General features: G+C 36.4%; 1 protein-coding gene across 7 annotated transcripts in view; it reads right to left on the bottom strand.

The window, feature by feature from the left end:
* Positions 1–23,619, bottom strand: part of LOC145205209 (voltage-dependent calcium channel type A subunit alpha-1-like) — a 45,835-nt gene that overhangs the window by 16,817 nt on the left and 5,399 nt on the right. For 2 of the 7 annotated variants that reach the window (XM_080077873.1, XM_080077876.1), the window contains exons 5-34: positions 17,334–17,605; positions 15,580–15,686; positions 15,059–15,198; positions 13,678–13,778; positions 13,140–13,292; positions 12,740–12,960; positions 12,377–12,480; positions 10,379–10,494; positions 10,014–10,067; positions 9,849–9,929; positions 9,687–9,777; positions 9,288–9,415; positions 8,778–8,890; positions 7,998–8,110; positions 7,713–7,844; positions 6,975–7,047; positions 6,540–6,660; positions 5,932–6,106; positions 5,552–5,771; positions 5,249–5,322; positions 4,924–5,057; positions 4,475–4,580; positions 3,935–4,124; positions 3,522–3,628; positions 3,144–3,246; positions 2,814–2,974; positions 2,275–2,415; positions 1,735–1,936; positions 1,273–1,437; positions 873–983 (exon numbers count right to left, since the gene is read on the bottom strand). In XM_080077873.1, the coding sequence (XP_079933999.1) occupies positions 873–983; positions 1,273–1,437; positions 1,735–1,936; positions 2,275–2,415; positions 2,814–2,974; positions 3,144–3,246; positions 3,522–3,628; positions 3,935–4,124; positions 4,475–4,580; positions 4,924–5,057; positions 5,249–5,322; positions 5,552–5,771; positions 5,932–6,106; positions 6,540–6,660; positions 6,975–7,047; positions 7,713–7,844; positions 7,998–8,110; positions 8,778–8,890; positions 9,288–9,415; positions 9,687–9,777; positions 9,849–9,929; positions 10,014–10,067; positions 10,379–10,494; positions 12,377–12,480; positions 12,740–12,960; positions 13,140–13,292; positions 13,678–13,778; positions 15,059–15,198; positions 15,580–15,686; positions 17,334–17,605 (4,009 nt within the window). Of the gene's footprint in view, positions 1–564; positions 685–872; positions 984–1,272; positions 1,438–1,734; positions 1,937–2,274; positions 2,416–2,813; positions 2,975–3,143; positions 3,247–3,521; positions 3,629–3,934; positions 4,125–4,474; positions 4,581–4,923; positions 5,058–5,248; positions 5,323–5,551; positions 5,772–5,931; positions 6,107–6,539; positions 6,661–6,974; positions 7,048–7,712; positions 7,845–7,997; positions 8,111–8,777; positions 8,891–9,287; positions 9,416–9,686; positions 9,778–9,848; positions 10,068–10,378; positions 10,495–12,376; positions 12,481–12,739; positions 12,961–13,139; positions 13,293–13,677; positions 13,779–15,058; positions 15,199–15,579; positions 15,687–17,333; positions 17,606–23,619 lie in introns of all 7 variants that reach the window. The other 5 variants (XM_080077872.1, XM_080077874.1, XM_080077877.1 and 2 more) reach the window with 3 other exon arrangements.

Genomic DNA, 23,619 nt, shown 5'->3' with positions numbered 1-23,619 from the left:
AACAAAATAAACAACAAAACATTCTGACAAAACGTTTCAGGATTATCTGAATACATGCAGTAAAAATAGGACATGCATTAACATCGATAAAACAGTTAGATATATGAGTGCACCATAACAAACGACACGCACACCATTAAACTGTGCGAAACTGAAAATACATGGTATTGCTTTGTTACTGGTTTAAACCCTTTAAATTGGCACAAACTAGCACAAACCAATACAGATTGAACAGTGTCGAATTTACCCTGTGGCTCTAATCTTTTAGCTTTCTTATGATTTTTAACGGATTCGTTTATCCAAACATATTTAAAAAACATGCAAGGGAGGATTTTTTAAACTTGAAGGAAGGAATTTATTTTAATTTATGCATGTGGTTTGCAAAGTAACACTTTTATTCTGTGGATATACCCTGTGAAGTTGAAAATTTTCTATGGTTTAGCATCTACTATGTAGCCTATTGGGAAAGAATGAGAATGTTTCAAATTGTTAAGTGAGGGATTCGTCGATAAAGGTTGGGAACTACTGGTAAAAGGTATGTAAGGTTTTCCAATGGTCACATACTCTTGGCAGAAGAGCGATAATTTTGAAGACGAACTCAATGGTGAAGAGAGCCGTGAACACCATGTTGGTATAATCAAGGCCATCATCGTATCCCGGAACATTCTCACTTCGCCAACGATCCTGTCAACAACATCCATGCAAACGTCACAACACACCACAATGACGTCACAATCGAATCGCAGTGACGTTGCAAACGATTATTTTTCAAAACAATTCGCCGCAATCGATTTTAGCGGGGTAATTAATGTAACCGGCAAACCAATGGGGCAAGGGGCATGCAAGGGCGACATCCAACGACGGTTTATTACCAGTGGGCCGTACGCGAACATTTTAATGAAGCACTCTAAGCTGAAGAGTGCAGTAAAGACGATGTTGAGAACGTGAAGGGCGTCTTCGTATGATTTGTTCATGTTGTTGTCCTTGGTGGAAAAAAAGGTTACAAACACGAAATTTTCTTTAGAAACCAATTCGTCCCATTGCGTGAGGTCAAAAAGGTCAAAGTTACGTATAATAAAGTGCGTCAGCGTAAAATAAGCAATTTTTTTTAGTTATGCGCGTTTAGTATCATAATAAATCTTGAGCTAATCTTCAAAGACCATCAAAGGACAAACGAAAAATGTTAAAAAAACATTTTAAAAGTAAAAAAAAAAGAAATTATTAGCTGGTGATAGCTGACGTCATACTCTTGGCCGCTGACGTCACATTTACCTTGAGCATGAGAACGATCGTGTTGAGGACAATGAGGGACATAATAATCCACTCAAACACGGGCGATACCACTATCTTCCACACGTGATACTGTAAGGTGTGCTTATTGGCTGGCATGAAACGCGTGAGTGGTTTTGACGAGATTGCGAAATCCACGCAAGCTCTCTGAAATAGAAAAGTTGTAAAGTGTTTGTAACCACCTAATTCGCAGGCAAAGCGTACAGGTTAAACTTGTTTTAGTTTTTGTCATCAGCTTGACTTTTTGAACGCGTCAAAGCACGTAAAATTGGCCAAAGTGTAAAGTTCATCAGTGCACACATATACACGCACTTAATATTTGATTTTGATTTTGAAAAATAAAATAATCAAATTTTTGCAGTTGTTGCAAAGTTTGCTGACATATATACATTGTTTGTGGAAAGCGAGGGTAAAAAAACACATGTCAAGTTTTAAAATGTTCACCTCATTTTTCTCGAGCGAGCAATTCGACATCGCACGATCGCCCTCGTCTTGAAACGTTATAATTATAAAAGCCACGAAGATGTTGACAAAGAAGAATGGAAAGACGATGAAAAAGACGATGTAGAAAATGCTAACTTCCATTCTGTAACCTGGTTCAGGTCCTCGATCCTCATAAGTCGACTCAATCGAATGCCACAGAACGCTATAGTCGACATACACAAAAGTTACTGACTATATTGTTACATTAAATAAACTGCTGCAATAAATTAAGTAAGACGCAGCCGATGTAGAAATAAGAAATGTACACTTCGAGGCAAACGAAAATAATTAAAAATTATCATTTTATTTTACTTTAAGATGATATCGAAAAAAGTTTTATTGAGCTGATAGTCAAGCAATTACTCGTTTTAACGTCATTCAAATATCGTTTGGTCGTTTAGAAGTGCCTGTGATGTGACTGCAACATTATTTTTGTTTGGCAAGGTGTGGTGTTTCAAAACACTTTAATTGAATTATTGTGACGTCACAATGGCTACTTACTCTGGCCAACCCTCCCCAGTAGAGATGACGAAGAGGGTTAGGAACGAAAACAGGACATTGTCGAAATGAAAATCGCGCTGCAGCCATTCACGCGGTACACGATGAGACGTCCCGTCTTCGTGTTCGGATATAAACTCCCCCCTGCAAAATATAATAGTCAGGTAAAGGCCTACACATGTACAATTCATTTTAATCCTAAATGGAATCCTTTTTACAGTAAACAGGGATCTGCTCATAACTTTGACTGACCCTGCACGTCGTAAAGACTTGAAAAAATGGCTCGATTTGAAATATCATTGCCAAAGAGCTTGCGTATATATATAGTAAATATATACTACTGCACAAATTAGCTGTTATCATCACGGCAATAAAAATGTATGTACAGTACAACAAACAAACTACCTGGCAGCATTGTAATTCGTTCTAAAAATTACCTAATGATGATAAACTTGAACAAATTTAAATAAATACCATTATAACATTACGTATTTATCGAAAAAAGAATGTAGAGTAATTTGAGCAATATTAACATTAATCACCTGCAGTCATCCTTATAGTGTTTCGTCTCATCAGTGCAGTAGAAGAATTTTCCTTTGAACAATTCCACAGCGATGACGGCGAATATGAACATGAACAACATGTAAACTATGAGGATGGTGGCTACGTTGCGAAATGCGTTTACCACACATAAAAACACCGCCTGAAAAAAGAAGTATGTTTAGTTTTAGAATTCATTTCCAGTTCGGATTAAGTCCTTAACAGGTCTTTTAATGGCAAAAATCAGTGTTGTTTTATATTATTAATCTAACAGGGCCAGGATACTTTTATTTGTAAGAAGAGATTCCCTGTGATGCCCATTGGACAATTACCTTTAATTTCGGAAGCCTTTTAATTGTTTTGAGAGGCCGAAGAACCCGAAGCACACGAAAAGATTTGATGACGCCTAGGTCAAGTTGTGGATTGTCAGAAGCTCTGTAGAAAAATCAACACAAAATTTGTTTTGCTTTTTTTTAATATTGTTGTGCAAATGTTTTTCATCCTGATGAAACGTATTGCTTGGGACGTTGAAACTTCGGTTTATTTTAATAATAAAATCCGCTGAAAGAGCAACAATTGTTGATATAATATGCTTGATGGCAACAGCTAGTTTTTCAATTCTAGACTTTTAATACGCGTTTGCGAAAACGTAGATGTCGCAGAGCACTAACGAGAGTCAATTTTAATTCGAATTTGACGTTACTACTTACGTGAGGGCAAATCCAATGAGAGCACTGCATACCACGACGAAATCGAGAATATTCCAGAAACTGTGAAAATACGAGCCGGGATGAAGAACTAGTCCAAGATCGATCATCTGTGACAAAAACATCGAATATTGTTTATCAATAACGAATTTTAAAACGATTAGATTCTATTTGTACAAGCAACTGAAGGTACCGAAAATTTTTGGGTGAAATTAAATTGTTACTGTTACTGGTGAAATAATCGTTTTTTTTTGGAGGGGGGAGGACTAAACTAAATATAACTGAATTTTGCAAAATTTTTGCTGTGAACCAGGCAAAATTCCAAAACAACACAATTGTAAAACCCATATTGGCAAAGAAAAGATGTAACAAATTTCCCAAAAGTAAACTGTCACCTTCATATCAATGTCACTTACTTTCATGACCATTTCGAATGTGAACACAGCAGTGAAGATGTAATCGAAATATTTGAGCACGTTGTTGCGTTTGGAATCTTTGCTAACTGGATCCTCTGTAGCCAGCGTTAAACTACTTAAACCGATAATTACGAGGATGGTGGTTTCAAAGTACCGAAGATTGACGATGTAGTGGCAAGCAAGACGTATCCTGTGCAAGAACAAGCATTTTTAGTGTTGTATTTTTAATCAAATTGCATTAAAATCATCAGACAACACACAAAGGTTTATATATTTGGGGGGGGCTTTTGGGTGGTTTCTAAAATTGTTACATATCAGGAAAATACGCAATAGAATTTAACGCGTTTAGCATGTGATGGAAAAGGGTAATTTAAAATTAATTACTAATTTTGCAGTTTGGGGTAGACGTAATACTCGAATCGTTAAAAACTAAAGTCAAAAAGAAAATTGAAGAAGATTTTCCGAGCCTACTTTTCAAAGGGGTCAAAAACTACGGTTTGAGATATCTTAGCTGATATCTACACTTTGAGATACACTTACGGATTGTCTGAGCTAAAGATAAACATGGAACTGTAGGGAAGAATCGGTTTCGGTCCATCATCGTCATTATCATCATTTTCAGCTGTTGATGCTGGGTTTCCTTCCTCTGTGTAGAAAACATATTTAAACACAACTTACCAAATAGCCTTATTCAAATAAGGTTTTATATTAACAATAAATTTGTCCCCAAATGATTTTTATTTATTTATGCCTGACTGGTTCATTCGGGAAGTGCACTTAGTAAGTCTGCTCAGTTAAAATCGATGTACAGTTGAAAAAGTCTTTACTTTACACGTGTCTCTAAGCCAACAATTGTCTGTGCGTTAAAAATAAAAAGTGGTGATTATTGACATGTTTCTATATCAATAAGACACTGTCACATATTTATTTTATAGGCAAAGTTCTTCAAAATGAGAAACCTGAAAGTTACTAGCAAACAAATATCTCACCAACGGTTAGCGGGGTTATGTTGGTTCGTAGTGGAGGTCGGGTAAGTATGTCATCATTGACGCCGGTCGGATAACTTGTGATAGAATTGCCCATTCTTATGCTGCCTCGGCGAATGTGGTTTTCCGTCACAGGACTGAAAACGTGAATAAATTATTTAAAGTTTTAGATTGCTCTGTACTGCCGCCAATGGTGTAAAATATTCTTTCGAAAAACAGCAACGTATATTTAACTGTAAGACTAACTGATTTTTTTTACGTATTAACAAAACAGCACAGTCTAAACGACAAAAGTTACATTACGAATGTCCCAAATTCATTGACTTACATTGACGCAGTTGTATTATTTCCCTCTTCTTCAGAAGCTTGTCTTGTCAAACTTGAATGTTCGCTTCTGTCGGCCTATGTAGGTACAATAAAACACAATAATTGACCAGGTCGCTTGTCAAATATTATGCTTTATTAAAACGCATAAAAAGGTAATAAACAGTACTTGGCAAAACCAACAAGAAATTTCAAATGCTCTCCAGCAATATTACCCACATTCGGTGTTAATTCTCGTAAAAACAGTCTTTTGAGTTTATAGCAATGCAAGAAACAAACATTTTTGCAACTTTGGAAATTTCCTCACCTTTAACTCAACATTTGTTTCACTCGGTTCCTCCCTTGCGTTTCCGGAAATGTCAAAATACTTTCCGCTCCTCCGCTCGCCGGGAACATAGAGATCGTCATCGCTATCATCGTCGCTAGGGGCGCCACCACTACCACGCCTCATTGATCTCCGCTGCTTACGTATTTCGGTCTGACGACGTTCCCATACACCACCACGTGACCTAGGGCCTTTCATGTCTCTATGACGTAACAAAGAAATCATACATTTTTATATTTTTGTTTTATAATATTTTTATTCAGATTTTGTGTGTGATATTTTCTTTGCTCAGAAACTATTTATTTTGTATTTTTTGTTTTGTAATATTTTTACTCAGAAATTCCTTGGTTTGCGGAACTTACAATTCCATTCGAAGATTTTCCATTGAACCTGGACTCACTGGCTCCATCTCGCGGGCAACACGCAAAGCTTTTTTCGCTTCCTTGGAGTCTTTTTCGTCCTCTTCGTCTTTAGAAAGTTCTTGAGCGTTTGCCAGATTGTCGACAGCGATAGCCAAGAACACGTTGAGTAGAGTGTCTGGTTATTCAAGTTTAAGCAAACAAAACAGTTTTGGTGGACGTTAAGAAAAATGTCACAAATTAAATCCGAAAGCAAGAATTATTGACTATGGCGAAATAAGACAAAAACATCACATTCTGTTATTAGTTTAAAAATGAACAAAGCATTTTTGACAAAAAAAATTCAATTCATGTCGTTAGACAACGTCTTAACCAAACGTATTTTTAGGAATATAGCATTGTGTCGTCTAGGCAGAATTTTTCTGCGTATCAGATTATAATCAAAGTCACATTAAAGGCTAAATGTCATTTGCTATTAAACGCACCATCGTCAGTGCAAGCATTATCAATCGAAAGGCTCTTACTAGAATTTAAACTTGATTTAATAGTGTCAGGGTAATTTTGTTAAATGGCAGTGTTTTATCAACTTTTCAAACGTAACAAAAGCTTACAGTTTCCGAAAAGCACCAAAAAGACGAAGTAGAGCGACCACGGCAGACCACCACCATTAACACCACCAGTCGCTCTCACACCATCGTACATAACTACGTTCCAATCTTCTCCAGTTAATATCTAAAATTGAAAAAACACATGCATAGAAAACAGTTTGTTTCTGTATTGACGGTTTGTTTTTGTAATTTTGTATTGTTTCACTGACTCTCTTCAAAAAATGATTTTAAACGTTTTTCTGGTGACATATCAATATATTTCGGGTTTTTCGAATTTTTTGGCACCATGGGTTATATTTAGCCAGAAAGGTACCAATAAAAAGCATTTGAAAGTAAAAACTAAGTTGTCGAAAAATGAAATGCAAAATGGTCGTTTTCCAAATACTTATAATGAACTTTACAAACGTTAGTATCATTCATCTTTTCAGTTTCCAGTACCTGAAAAACAGTGAGAATTGCACTTGGAAATGAATCAAAATTGGAATTCGGTTTTCCTTCGGGGAAGCTGAATCTGAAACAATCGAAAAGTATGACGTCACAATGCGATATTGTGACGAAAATGGGTTTGGGGGTGTTTAAATTATTTAACGTGTCCGCGAAATTGGAGGCGAGCTTTTAAACGCCCATCGATCTTAACCTGACAGCGCTATCAGTGGATCAGTAAGGTTTCCTAAGAGTTTATGAAAAAGTTTTTATTTGATTGCTTCAAAAATAAAAACATCAAACTTTAGATGATTTTTTGGGATGCTTAAATATTTGTGCCGTCAAATGTAGGCCTACAATACACCAAAAAAGCTGGGGATGTTGAATCCTTATGTCAGTTTGCATGTAAAATATGTGGAAACCACCTAACTACTTTACATTAGCATTTATGCGAAATATGTGTGGAAAATTACGACTAAATTGCACATTACTGCCTGTATAAGTCATTGACCTATCGATGTTTGCATCAAATATCTTTTGACAAGAGTTGTAAACGGTATAAGGTCAGAACCGAATTGAACGAAAATATACGCCCGAATTCTAAATCCGAGTCCAACAAATCAGACGGCACGGGCATTTGCAGAAACGTTTGAAAAATAAAGCATGTCTCTTTTAACGTCTATTTGAGACGTTATCTTTAAACTTATGAATAGAGCCGTATGTAGTGTTCTAAAAAGAAACTTAGAAACGTACTGTCCACCGAAGATCTGCATTCCCAGTAATGCAAAAACTACGAGAAAGAGGAAAAGAAGGAAAATGAGGGAAACGATCGAACGCAAGGAGCTCATCAGGGAAACCACGAGATTCCGTAAACCTGACCAAGCACTGTAAGAACAAATCAAAAATGTAATTGAAACAAAGTTAAAAACAGAGCAGTATTATACTAAAACGACTGTTTATCTTTAGCTACGGTTTGTATAAACAAACTGTGACTATGGGTTAGTAATGAACCGTTTTAAACTGAGTTTGTAATATTACCTGGTGAATTTGAAGATACGCAGAAGTCGTAAAGCACGAAGGACGCTGATACCAAACGAAGCCTTGGGCCGCATCACTGACCAGATGATCTCAAAGATCGATGCGATTATTACCTGCGTCAAAAATGTGATTCGTTATATTAGATTATAAAGGCGACTACCGGGTGACCTTAAGAGGGACCGAATCCGATATCATTTTAATTACGACCAAATTAGGCCCCAAAAGTTAAATTTATTGCGAAAAAATGGGCACTTAGATCAAATTTAAACGACCCGTTACATATTGTTCGGTCTTGTTACACTACTACCATTACTGGCTTTACACGAATATGTCTATATCAGTGGTTCCCAAATTTTTTTATATTTTTTTCAAAACGGTCTCTTTGCCATTATTTCGAGGGCGCGGTCCTTAAGCCTAAATGTGTATTTCATAAAAACGAAAGTTGATTGCAGGATTTTAGCTAGTTATGCAAAATTGCGCATAACAATCATCCAAAGACAGCATGTGACATCACAAACAGGACAAAAAACATTACGATTGTGCGCGAACAATTGCATTTTTGATAGTTGTCATCAATAAAGGCCATTGTTTAAAGGCCCTTTGATTTAAACTTATTTAGTGGCACAAACTGACGCCAAATAAGATTATAGACTTACTTCAACCGCTTCGCGGTCCCCCCAAAATTGCCTCACGGACCCCTAAAGGACCGCGGACCCCAGTTTGGGAACCGCTGGTCTATATCCAATAATTTGTTAACATTATATGCGGTCGGAAACTCACGGCAAAATCAAAGATGTTAAAAGACGATCTAAAGTAAGTTCTTGGTCCGAGTCCGTAAATTTTCACAAGAATTTCGGTCGAAAACAATCCCAGGAAAACAAATTCAGCGTAGTCTGAGAAAAAAGAGTGATATTGAAAAAAGCAGCACAAACCCTTATCAAGTTAATTCTATTAGTCCTATTCAAATGTTGACATGTACTTTCTTTCTACTCAACTCCACACAGTTTCTACTTAACTCAGAAAAATACAAATGTATGTTGGAATGAGACGAAACTTTATATTTTTAACCCCTTGCTTTACAAACAATTATTTTTTTTCGGCAGTGAACAATATTAGATGAAAATTTAAGCAAACGAAGCTATAATGTGTAGTTCTTTTAGTATTTTATAATCCAATCAAAATCTAGTTTCTTTGTTACTACTTATCAAAGGAGAAATTACACACCAACGAAGTAAATTTAAGACATGAAACAATGTTAAAATTAAGTTGAATGTGTCTTTTTGTACTTACAAAGAAAATCCTCCCACCATTGTGGCTGTTTGTAGTGCACACTGGATAAAAATGCTGTGTTCAACATGACAAGACACAAAACTGCCCAGTAAAATATCGGCGATTTCACCAAGTGACGACATTTGATTCTGCAAAGAAAATATGTTCTAATTTAGGAAACAAATTGCAAGGCATTTTGTATAAATATAAAAGATCATGTTTTTATATGGGGTTGTACAAGCACTACTAAAATTATTTTAGGTTTAACAACATTTTTTTAAAATCATTATATTGCAGTTACTACAACTACACCATGCAGGTTTTTAGTCATATTCTGTTAAGCACAAGTGTTGGGCATATGCAAATGCCTAACAACAGCTTTCCAAAAGAATAATAAAACAAATAAGTACATATAGTTACCTGAATCGCTTTTCCTTGCGAGTTATCCACACGATCCACGAGTTTTCTGGTTTTGCGTTCGGGTTGGACCGAGTAAACGGATTTCCGGTGCCTGTGCGAGTCACAAGCCGAGTTATAATTTATAAGAGTCGAGTCGGCACGTTAAAGAAAAAAATAACTCACTGGAAATATCTGAAAATGAACTCTCGTCCGAGTCCAACAAATCAGCCCGACTTCTGCGATGCGCCGCCTTGCGCCGATGAGCTGTGACGTAATAATTATTGGTAAGATTTCTATTGGCGAGTAGTAGTAACGCAAGTTTTAAGAATAAAGGAAGCGTTTTTTCACCTTCCATGGCCGATTTCTCGAAGGTTCGATCTTCTTCTGCTAGAATCACCTCCTCTGTAATAAAATAATTGCACCAGTGTTATACTGTGCATCACTATACACGGATCTATATACGAGTCTTATGGGAAATATAATGGCCCAAATAGAGATAAATACGACATGCTCTACTATTGATGATGGCAGGAGCATTTGCCGAAACGTTTTAATTCATATCGCATTTTATGTCTTGTGGTATACCAGTAATTATATTGTAAATGATACAGAAAAAAAAGTTTTCAGATGTTACATTTTTCACAGGGGTAGCAAAGTTTCTAATATTTTAAACTGTGCATGGTAATAAATCTCCGTTTTGATGAATTTTCTACCTGCTTTTTGCATCCATTCGAGGTAACCATCCAATTCGCGGTCCAGTTGCTGCTTCTTCCGGACTTTGAGAAATGCGAGTCGGTTTTCAACTCGTTCCCGTTCTTTGGCGAACTCACTGTAGTTGAAAATGGCGTTAACGATTATTCAGAAGCAAGATTTCGACATTTTGTAACAAATTCCAAACGTCATTATACGTTGACCATATAAATTGCGACAATTAACTTTTTTCATTAATGTACAAATACCAAAACAACATAGTATTTTTATTATTTCACAGACTTTCGAAACAAGATACCAGTGGCCTAAACTTTGCACCAAACCTAAGCATGCAACAACATATCGTGCAAGCAGGCAGCAACAACATTAATAAAATAACATGTTAATTTCAGCAACACCCAAAGCAAAACGTTGCCATGCAAATACAAGGTTTTTCTGTACTAAACCCCCACACGAAATAGAAAAGAAAAATCATAACTTACATTGTGTTTGTAAGCATTGTGTATGAAGATTATTTAAAGACTGACATAATCAATAGAATCCAAAGTCTATGACAACGCATGCTAATTAGTATTTTTTTTCTAGTTGACATTTTTTTGAAACTCCCCTAGTATTCAAATGTCACCGTGTTTCATTAAAATGTTGGTCTAAGACATCTTGGTATCGTGCGATTTAAAAAAAATGCTCTGTTAATTTGAAAAAAACGTTTTTAAATTATGAGAGCACATAATAGAGAAACCCAGAATGAAAACAAACCGATAACTACCGTAAGCACCAAAAGTCGCCAGGATAAAGATATATAGAATTGAAAGCTACTCGAGAAGCCATACTTTAATTACTTTAATTTTAAGTCACCGAGAAACGCTTGCCAAACTTTTCTGCAGCAAGCGAATAAGAGTTTTTCTGAAGAAGCAAGTTCAGGGAAAACTTACGCAGCTAAAATTCCAAAAACCAAGTTAAGTAATCCGAACGAGCCGAGCAAAATGATGGTGAAGAAAAGAACGTAACAAATGATTGTGTTCAAAACCGAGCCACCTTCGCCATCAATTGTCTGAAGATGTGAAACAAATAGAGTTGTCCACTTGCCACAATTGTGTATATATGACTATGACTTGGATATCCGGACTGGCAGTTTGGGTCGCGTTCGGACCGGTTCGGGTTTAAGTTTGAAAAAAATGCTTGATTCGAGTCTCATTTTACTTTTGGCATCATTTACACCGTCATACAATTAACTTTAAAATCTAAGTCGAGCTTTGCTTTAAAACAGTGGTTCCCAACCTTTTTTTTACATTCCTTCCTTTGCCCGTTTTCGAACTATTTATTCCTCCCCATGAGACGAAAAACAAATATAACATAAAAAAATAAAGCAATTTGAAATATACCTTATAATTAGGGAGGTCCATTTTAGAATCCTTTACAACCGGATCCAAATTATAATGGACATCCCTAATGTATATACAAAAATATTCTGCAACATTTTCAATGTAATTTTTTTACAGTTTTTATGAAATTCCTCCCCTGAACTCACAAAATACCTCCCTAGGGAGGAATTCCTCCCCGGTTGGGAACCACTGCTTTAAAAAGGGAATTCGCGCTAGATTCGGGACGGGTTCGGGCCCACTTACATTTCTGGCACTGATCAGTGTCGCAGTTTTAGCATTTAGTCGCAATTTCCGATACATAAAGTAGGCTAAATTGGGGTATTAGAAACTCTAGACCCGAGGTAATCTCCAAGGTCCAGTGCCTGATTAGTTTATGTTTCAGGATGCCACCACACGACACATGACAACAACAACAATATCAAAAAGCTTTACTGTGCCACACAACAGGCAAACTAGAATAATGACAGCACTGCCATTGGCATATGCCATCACTTAGTCAGGTGCCTCTCTGTGTGGTTGGTGAGGCATTTTTACACACATATTTCCACCAAAAGCAGTACAACGACACACGTGCCAGTGACAGGTGTCACGTTCCGTGACAGGCAAGTGCCAACTTACCCACTGAGCACACCAAGTACAAGATTTAACATAAAGAAGGAGCCCACTATAATGAGCATCATGAAATACGCCCAATTGATGGAGTTTCCGATAGCGTCATTTGCCTGTTTGAAATGTCAAGGTTATGGGGTTCAAATTTCACAAATGAACAATATTAGGCTGCGCATAAAATTCTGAGCTAAGTGCGTAGTTTAACAGAATTATGTTTACAAACTGTTTTACCAATAAAAGACGGTTTGTGTTTTGTACCATTTGCTAATGGGGTCATAAAAACATCAGGCGTCATTTTTTTCGTGGTGCACTTTGGTGGCACTAACATTGTTAACCTCTAAGTATTCTAACCTAAACAGACCAAGTACTTACAAAATATAGAATATCCGTCCAGCCCTCCATAGTAATGCATTGGAACACAGTGAGCATGGAGTAGATGATATTGTCAAAGGTGGTTATTCCATAGTTCGGTCCTAACTCCCATTCGCCACAATAAGTTCCATTCGGACACAGGTAAGGTTGGGGGACTCCTAGGGAATCCCCCGCCCGCGTGTCGTTGTCCGTACAAATTTGATTCTCGCGTAGAATTTCATCTGTGACGTAATAATAGAGGGTTATGATGCTGCAATGACGCACTGTAGCTTTTTTTGATACAAGGAGTATTACAGGCGTTTGCAGATACAACCTTAACCATTTGATACAGAAATGAAACTGTACAAATACTTTTCACCACAGTAACATAGATAAACAGAAAAAAGTATGACACACTTACCGTTTGAAGTATAGTAGCAAGTCTTATGGAACTTTCCTATGTAGATTTCGAGTCCGACAATAGAACAGACGACAATGAAGAATAGAAGCAGAACAGCGATTTGTAGAAGCGGCACCATCGCCTTCATGATCGACTTTAGAACAACTTGTAAACCTAAAAAAACAGGTTGCAGTCATGTTTCATTTCCATTAACAAATACACGCGTCAACACCAGAAAGACAATCAAGATTTCAAAGTCATAATAAAATAACACGATTACAATATAAATGTGTGGCGAAATATTCATGTTAGATTAGACAATTATGAAAGCAAGTGTTATTATTAGCGTGCTGGTTTAGGCAAGCTCAAGCATTCCAGTGTGACGCACACATTAACTTTCTAAACGTCATATGATGACGTCATCACCTTGATGCGTGACATTATTTTGCGTAAAAAAGCTATATGTGGCGGTTTTAAACAAAGCTTAAACGTCTAAACAATCTGAAAACGTGCAAAACAACATAGCGATGTTGGCAATGAATAATGCCTTTACACTTACTTGGAATTCCCGAGACCAGCTTTAGAGGTCGAAGAACCCGAACGGCCCGAAGAGTTTGGAACCCTGAACCCGTGGGGGATACGTTAAAGTACGTAACGCACCTAAAAAAACAAAAAATGCCAATCAATGTTCCATATTTAAATAAGCTGATTTTCCGATATTTTTTCTGTATATGCTCTGCAAAATTTCACCTTTCACCCGCTTTTGCAACCGAAAAAAACTTTTAGGTTTTAAATCAATATTGTCAATCGAAGTTTCATACCAAACGCGCCAAAAATTTGATATACCAAAATCGTTATTCAGAACTTATTTAACCCAGGACCGTTTCCAAATTCTGGAAGACCTTTCAGTACTTTATGCGTGACGGCAGGTCCCTTGAGGCAAACTTTGATTCAAGTGAGAAAAATAACACTTATAAATTTTAGGATCGATTAGTTTTGACATAAAATTCGTATCTTTTATATTTTCGTGTTTTGACAAATAGGTCTATAACTCTATGTGGTATGTCTCCCTGCAGTTGTGCATGCACACTTCTTAAACAAGCACAAAGTTTAAAAAAGTCTAGCTTAAAAACAACTATCAGTCTTTTTTCAAAGAAAATATGCTAAAATACGCGTTTAAAATGGTTGCAAATCAAAAAATACAACATAAGCGCTCTAATGTCTGCAGAGACGTTAATGGATGTATTTGACGGCCGAGCGATATAACCTTATTCATAATTCATTGACAAGCAAACACCCAACCACAAAACGTGAATCCCAAGAGCGAACGAGTGCGTGCATCGAACGATCGTTGGTGCCGGCTGATGTAACAATGCATTAGCAAAGTCATGGTATGTTAAGCGAGGTTGGACGCAAAAACCGTTACAAATCAGGTTACCCTTGCTAATGTCAATCTGCGGTAACTATTCGCTGTGTTAGACGTTTGTGAGTGGCTGGTAACAAGCGTAGGGTTTCAGTTGCTGCAAAATGTAGCAGCTGAAGAAGACACAAATTACATTCGACAAGTTGCCCCCTATAGTAATTAAATCCTCTTTGAACGAAAACGTTTAGTGTGACTGGTTTTACAGTAGTGCAGGCTAACAAAGCCTGCTACATTTGCAGCAACTGAACTGGTTTTATCAAACACAAGCTTTTATTGTGGCAGAAAACTTGACAATTTTCAACATTTAAAGTACACAAGTAATTTTTTTAAAATGTTGTTTACATAAATCAATGTTGACATGCAACCTAATTTAAACCAACAAACTGACTAAATCAACCTCAAGTTTACATAAATCATGAACAATAAGCTTGAAATGTCTAATGCTGTATATAATAGTGCAACAAACATGTTCTTGGTCCTTGCAAAAAAGAGGTTTAAAGATCATAAACCTACTTACCCGGTGACGACCACAATGAAATCCATAATGTTCCAGCCATATCGCAAGTAAGACTCTTTGTGCAGTAAAAATCCTAGGGCGACGATTTTTACAAAAGCTTCCACGACGAAAATGCATAAAAAAAACGACTCGGTATCTTCCTGTTAAAAGAAAAACAAACCTTGATAAATCTTTTTTACCGTTACTTATTATTGTATTTTCGGGTCGGTTTCGGGATTAAGTTTGAAAACGGGATTGATTCCGGGCCTGACTTTATACTGGCAACATTCGAGCCGCAATTTTACCAACTTTTGGCGTGAACGGGACGGGGATACGGACTTGTATGAGGGTTTTGGTCTTAATTTCAGGCCAGCTTGTAAGTCCGGTTCAATTTTCATCCCAAATGCCAACAGAACACCAAGAAATAAACATTAGGTAATTTACACAGTATAAGCAGTCAAATGTAAATAGAAAATTTAATTTGCAAGAGTCGGTTAGCAAAGTTAAAACAACAGTTGACCACCTAAAATAGCTGAACTTACCAGCTGCAAGGTCCTAGGAGTTTTGTCTCCTTTCGGCAAATGTTCTTCAAGAGCGAGCACGATGCAATTGGCAACAATGGTTACAAGAATCAGGTATTCGAACGGAGTAAAAAAGAGAGTTAAGGGGCAAATCTTTTACTTTGCATTAAGATCGCAAGGAAACAACATAAATAATCATATTCTAAGCCTTTATGTGGACAAAACGTAACTAGATTTTTCAATCTGCCGTATTTTCAAACCAAGTAATGTTCTATGAAGGAAAAGTGCTCGTTAGCAAATCAGAAATCCAATCGATCTGTTTTAGGCCCCAAAGTTCCGGATCTTTTGCATTATTCATTATTCTCCAAGTCGCAAGCATACGTTTGATTGCAGCAGCTTTTATAGCATTGTAATAAACAAAATGATTTAAAATAAAAAATCACCAATAAATAACATAAATATGGCTTGTCAGAGGGCATTAGCGGTGAACTACGTATAAATCTGTTTAAAATGGAGATGTACCGAATATTCGGTTTGCCGAATTTATTCGGCCGAATCGGCCACTTTTGCAAAGATTCGGTTTCGGCCGAATAATTTGTTGCGATTCGGCCGAAACCGAATCTTTTACGAACACACATTTAAAGTGTTAAACGTGTCTTTTCTGCTTATTTCCAACCAAAATCGCGTCAATCATTATATTTTTTAACACATTGACGCTTTTCCCACTGCAGACAAAAAAACAGTTTATCGATGTCGGGTTGGCAATCATACTTGAGGCAATGTTAAACCCCACAGAACTAAAATAAGGACGAAACACAACCATTCTGCACTAATTGCCTGAGAGATAAACTTATGTTTTCATGTCAAACGCGAAGGGTACGACTTCGCGTGACGTCATAAATGATTCGGTTGATCCGGCCGAATTTATTCGGCAAAACCGCCGAATATTCGGTTTCGGCCGAATCGAAATTTAGCCGATTCGGTACATCACTAGTTTAAAAAGGCCCGAAAACAATTACCAAACATCGGTACTTGCTTAACGGATTATAAAACGGCTTTAAGCGAATTCATGTGGTGTCAAACCGTGAACGAGGAAGGCAAACTGTTGACAATATAACGTCTACAGACATTTCCTCAAGAATATAAGGTTAAGCTTTTGCGTTGTTGTCCAATACTCTTACATTAAATATTTAACACCGCGTTTCAGTAATGCAAAAGCAATTTTAACACAATTCCTTTGTGTATAGGTCATGTAAGGTCAACATAATCAGTTTGTAAATGTGTTAACAAAGACAATGTCTAGTATAAAGGGTTTAGAGTGCAATTCCAAAATCTTACTACCGAGGCCATATTATTAAAATTTAATATAAAATGAAAAATAGTGCTTATTTATTTCTATGGGAAATAGATGATAACCTTAAGTCAAATCGATTCCAAGCTTAAACTCAAGAAAAAAAATTAGAAAAATTCTTCAAGCAATAAGTCAGGGGTCGGCAACCTTTTATACACTGCGGACCGTTTTAAAACCGAAATTTCGTCGGTCGCGGACCGTCCTTCAAAAAAAATACAATTGTTTAGCCATAAAAACATTTTATAATTCCCGGGAAGCACGTACAAAACGTTTTAAAGCCAGTAACCCAAAAAAAATCTACAGCCAGTTAATGAACCACTCACGGACCACTGCAGTAATGAAACCAAATCATGATGAAAATACACATATTTATCACAAAAATATTACAAAGCTTATTAAAATATAAGTAGTAAAAAAGGATATGGCCACTCAATGATCCGCTTGGCAAGTTTTCGAACAGCATTGTCCACTCCCAGGATGAACAAAGACCGGTTTGCAGTGATGCAATTTTGTTGTTTTGGAATTGGGTTGTAGTAGGACATGGTTCTTGCCTGTTGAGCCAGCGTCATTTTGTACGGGCCCCCAGCACCCCTGTTGCCTTTACCCCGGTTCTTTCCCCCGCCCCCGGAGTTGTTGAAGTTTTGGCCCCCTCCACCTCGCCGCTTTGCGAAGTTCTCCTCGGCGAAACGCGCCATCCTGTGGAGAAATGGATACATGTCAACTAACTAAATGAGCAACAAGACTGGGTCGAAAAAACAATGTCCTAAAATTTGACAACCACAAGTGTATACTCATAGTTCCCAAATTAGGTCAGTTTGTCGTGTAAATACATGTAGTCAAACAAAGTTATGTCGGGGTATTACTCAAATACGTAAGCATAAAAAACCTGACTAGAAGTTGCTTGCATTAAGTGAAAAAATGACCCGGCAGTGGGGGTAACAGTTAAACACCAACATGAAACCTATGACCAACACAGCATGTAGTTCCGTCCTGTTATAAATTAGACTTTGAGCAAACGATAGGTTGTACAGCAATCATTGCACGCGTTCACACAGCGGCAAAATAGGTGCGTTTGATTCAAAGTGACGCGTTGCGTGATGTTTTTATTGTGCAATTTTTTATTACATTTTTAATAGAGAAATTCTCTTTCCTACAATCAAACAATAACATGTAAGGCAGCTTAGCCGGACGCCATCACCTGCTAATTGGCATTTTTGAATGGACGTCTAGAAAGTCTTACGTCGGATTAGGAACAAGACAAAAACCTCAAGCCTTACATTCTTTGCGATGCGCGTTTAATTGTGTGACAGCAGTCAATCGATAATGCGGCCTGAAATCATGTTCGTGTGATGGTTAACCCAGCCGAAATGCCAACTTACTGTCACTGTACATTATATGCTTATCTATTAAACGTATATTTCAGCACAAACAATGGAGTGTTATTCGGGTATGGTTTCGCATTGCATAAATTTAAAAACAAAAAACACGGCTGGCAAATATCTGGTAAAAATGTTATCAGGTGGAACAAAAAAGTCGGTGAAAAAAACAACAAACATAAATAAAAAGCTTTTTTAATATTTTAATTACAACAGACCTTATTCAAACAAAAAACTTCGACTAATTTTCTTTGAACAAAAAAACAAGCCTTTTGGCGATTTGGTTTTTGGAAAATTAAACTGTTAAAAAAAGTACTTCGACGCTTTTGTATAAACTTCGAGGCGCAAGCCAAATACCTGACGAATTTTATAAATCAATGTGCAAATTTTCACAACACAAAACTTACCTTCAAGTCTAACCAAATCCGCTATAGTCAGTATATCGTTGGATTTACATTAAAAATGGACAAACAACAACCTTTACTTGTTATTGAATCGAAAAACGATTGTCTGAACAAAACAAACAAAATTGCAGTAGTAATTTTGAAAAACTACCTTCAAAATCCAAAGTATATACAAGTTTCGTTGTAAAGTGCCTTTTTTTGATAGACATGAACATAATCTGTACGAATTTTGAACATAATCGTTTTTACCAAATTTCTAATGATATATAAGCCGTGAGCAAACAAATGTCCAGAATTCGTTTTCAGGTTATTTGCTATCTGGACAACTTTCTCCATACTTCAAAATTACACTTCTAAGTCTACTCATACCCCTTACTTATACACATATAAAGTAATATATTGTTTAATATATCTTAGGAAACTGCAATGGTAATCGTTGAGAGATAACAAAAAAAGTATCTACTTTACAGCAGAAAAACCTTTGTTTTTACGTTAACAAGCAACCATAGCATTTTACTTGTCCAACCAAACAACACCTAACAACGTAAACCCTGTCCTACAGCAACACTTATTCTCACAACTAGCAACAACAAGCAAGTTCTATCAACGAACGATCTTTGGGTCGCCGCAACACAACTCGCATTTTGAGGCACTTTTTTCCCTCGCTATGAATTATGCATGGGTTCTGGCGCGTTGGGATTTCCACATGCTACATTCGACCTTCTGTTCCTCATAATAGCGATGAAACTCATCAACAATTCGACCTCGGTCTACATGTTAATACAACGCCAATGTAGGTTCCCAACCCTTCAAAAATGTTTTCAGATGCAGCCCAAATCAACAAAGTGCAGTCTGCAAAACTACTTCCAAAGTAAGTTACATGCGCCTTGAAATCATTTTAACCCCTAAAACACGGAAAATATATCTTTAAACATAGCTTTACTGACTTTTAGGTACCACAACTTTTATTAATTCACTTTAAAATTTGAAAAGGTTTAAAAAATTATGAAAAGACAAGACTTAAAATCGCATGATAATACAACCAGTAATCGGTTACATATAAGCCCTAGCAACTTTTTTCTAACAATCAAACCGCCTAGAAGAGTGTTAGAAATGCCTAAAGTTATCATTTTGGGGTCTTAACAATTATGAAACCAATCACAAATTACAATACACAACACACCACAATCAATTTCATCTAATTACTGGCATTTTAGTTGGTCATACAGAACGGACTAAACCTAATGAGTGGAAACATCAACACATTTGCCACAGTTGACTCATTCTGTCTAACCCAGCACACAAAGACTGGGGTGGGCGTTACACATGGCCAATATTGAACCCAGGGAGACAGGCTTTGAATAATTAATGGAAATATCGACATGTTAATATTGAACAGACGTACCCTTAATAGTAACATTAAAGTTATTGCTTATATGTATACACCAGATTCATGACAAGATTATTTGCTTACTTCTACCTACAAAGTTTATTGATTTCATATGATACTGCATTATATCATGATACGACCTGAAGCCAGGCTAAAACATGATACAATTTACGGTGTCTGTGGGCACAAGTTTTTTAATAAATTAAAGGTCATGAAAAACTTTTAGTCGTACGTCCTTAGTTTGTGAGACACAAGTATTTCGCCGTAACAGTATCATCAGTTTCTTATTTGAAAAGAATCTAAAACTGATTGAATATCTCTGATGATGGCATGAGCATTTGCCGAAACGTTTGAACAATAAAGCATGTCGCTTTTTACGTCTATTTAGGCCGTTATTTTCACCATAAAACTGATTGAAATAAAGTTTATTAGTAATGGGGAGAACGACCAAGGTTTGTTTTTGGCATATTTTAAACCGAAACGGCAATAAGCGATATGTAAAAAATGTGCCAAGGCACACTCCTCATATGAGTGGTTATAAAACTTGGATAATTGACGCATTTTTATCGCTAGTTAGTTAACCTGATTAACTGCACGCTGTGACTTCGCAGGTTTACTTCAACGCATCCTGCACTGTACGGTACATTTTTTTAATCTTGGGCAATAGACAGGTTCGCTTTAATATTCAAAATATTTCAACACTGCTTTTTTCAGTTTCAAATAGAATGTACAAAGACACAGTATTTAATTTAGGTGACTATTGTCTGTTTATTAACTTTCAAAACTGTACGTTTTTCGGTAAGTTTAATATGTAGGCGTATTACCTTTTTTTCTCTGTGGCTCTAGTAAATCTAGCTGCTACAATACAAGCAAGCGACCAATACGAATTACTACATCTTAAAGGAAAAAAACGAAACTACTCTTGGGCACTAGTTGAGCACATACCAATACCAACATCACTGTACGCCACGCAGAACAATGTCGAATATACAATTTTGTCTGATCCAACATACAAAGATTCCGTTAATTTATAGTACACGCGTCATTAATCTTCTGACTAATCCAAAAGCCCATATTTTTGTATTTTACTGATAGCGTTCACAAATTATGCGCTATGAAGATGTTAAAGAAACAAAATAAACTCAACAATACTATATATAGTGCCATGTTTGTACTTAAACATAAAACTCTCATAGTTCGTTGTTTGGTATGAACAAAGAATATACTGAACCTTATGTTAATTAATTTAAGTTCATAAAAAACATTAGGTAGTTCGTCCTTAAGATTTTATGACATAATTATTTCTTTACATCATCATCGGTATCTTGTTCAAATAGAATTTAAATGGAAAGATACTAATGATGCTCTAAAGGCAAAATATTTATATCTTAAAATCTTAAGGACTAATAACTTAATGTTTTTGATAAACTTAAATCAGTTCCAGGTTTTAAACACTTCAGTTGCTAAAAAAATTGAAATAATAAGCTGCTTCAATGCACAATGCTGTTGCCAACAGACTTCTAAAGCTAATGGAATGAAACCTTCAAACATACGAAAACTGGTGCATACAACCTAACTTTTACAACAAGTTTAACTTAAAAATTGTAGTATTACACAAGGTGTTGCATTGCTGTGTTACATAAACTGTTGCATAATAGCGTAGTTTATAAACTTCATTAACTAAAACTGATGCTAGCGAGCAACTGTATTGACACACCACTATATGACTTTGCATAGAACAATTTTAGCACTTTATCACCTTGTTTCGTTACAGCAGTGACAAATATATGAAAACTGCAACATACTGGAAAACATTTTTACACGCACAAACACAAACACATAGGAGGCATCTGTGTTGGAACGATCGAAATAATGCGACCTTACCAGCACATCGTAATTAGAAGTATAAGCAAACGCGTGCGCACGTGCTGGACGTAATAAGACCGATCGATGGAAGCCGCCGATTTTCTAAGGTTTTGTAATGAGTAATTGCACTTCGTCACTCATATTCATGGCTGTTTTCGCAAAATAAACACCTCAAAACTGCACCTTACATTTTTTCAAAGCGTTTTATTGAGCCACATACATTTTATTAGCAAGTTTGTCCGGCTCTAAGCGTTATTGGATAGATATGTTGTATGTGCAACGGGTGCGTTATAAAAACCATGCGGATTGCACTATACTAAGAACTTACATAAAAAGTAACGATTATGATTTGAATTATGATGAGACCTTATAGGTCGAAACAGTGTGCACTATCTGTTTATGATTTGAAATGTTTGAGTCGTTATAATCTTATTGCGTGATATCTAACATTAAAGCTTGGTGTTGTTAAAACACATTTTACCTAAAACATCAACATAAGAAACAATAACATAACAAAAGTTTGTATTGCTTGGTGACAGAACACATTGTCACACAACTGCACTAGACTAGAACTTCACCAAGCCAAAAAGTGTTAGGCAACAGAGACAAAAACAACCCAAACAAATGGACAGCACATACTGTCGGGTCCCACTTCAATGAATCAACGCAACAAAGCTATCAAACGGTTATATCAAGCTGTGTGTCTACTAAAATAATTTAAATGAAAGTCGAAAACGTCTTAAATTTTGACATTAAAACCGTAAACACACAATTCAAGACACGGCGTCGAAATTAATCAAGACTTATATTGAAAACAATCAGTGCCGGATTAAGGGTCTGCTGGCCTGTAGGCACATTTTATAAGAGGCCCGAAAATCAGTGTTGCCAAATCATTATCACAAAGATCGTTGTTGTAAAGTGGCCTGGATTTTTGACTGGCCTGTGGGCACGTGCCTACTTTGCCTAATGGTTAATCCGGCACTGAAAACAATGCAAACCTTAACTGTTATCTGAGGAAATTCTTTTTAGACAAAACGTGTTATTGATATAACTTCGCCGGTGACAGGTAACAAAAGTGGTCCGAAAGAAACAGGTTTTTAGCACTTTCCACTGCAGTTTTACGAACAAGATTAATATGGTTTGACTGTATACGTTCAAATCCTATTACATCACTTAATGCTGCTAACAGACCATAGTTGCCGGGCTTCTCGACTTATTTACACGTTTCGCGGTTTAGCTAAAATATGTGCTTTTCACTGTTCAAATACCGATTCCAAAATCATCACATACAATCCTGACTTAAACCTAGCACAAATTATAAGTTTGCCGTATGTCCACGTAAAAAAACACTACGAATCACATCACATTTGTACTGCATAACAGAAACTGCAGTGCAACATCGAGTGGGGCGCAAAATTTAAACTGTCATGCTTTTGTCAACAATTTATGCCATTTACTTTGCGTGACGCAGCAGCACCACGAAGAAAATAAACAAGTTATAAACCGGATTGAAAACAGCAGTCTATTTCTTAAGAAACACAAATTACTTTTTGTGAAAACAGTTTGCGCTAACCAAAAAGTTTGTGTTCTGTTTACAGTTTGAAGAAACACTAAAAATTATTTTATTTTCTCAGGATGTATACATATATATATTGCATGTATAGATATCCTTCT

This window comes from Phallusia mammillata, chromosome 8, assembly GCF_965637545.1.
Source record: "Phallusia mammillata chromosome 8, kaPhaMamm4.hap1.1, whole genome shotgun sequence".
Lineage (NCBI taxonomy): Eukaryota > Metazoa > Chordata > Ascidiacea > Phlebobranchia > Ascidiidae > Phallusia > Phallusia mammillata.
The sequence above is the reverse complement of the archived record's forward strand: the minus strand, read 5'-3'. Positions and strand labels throughout refer to the sequence as shown.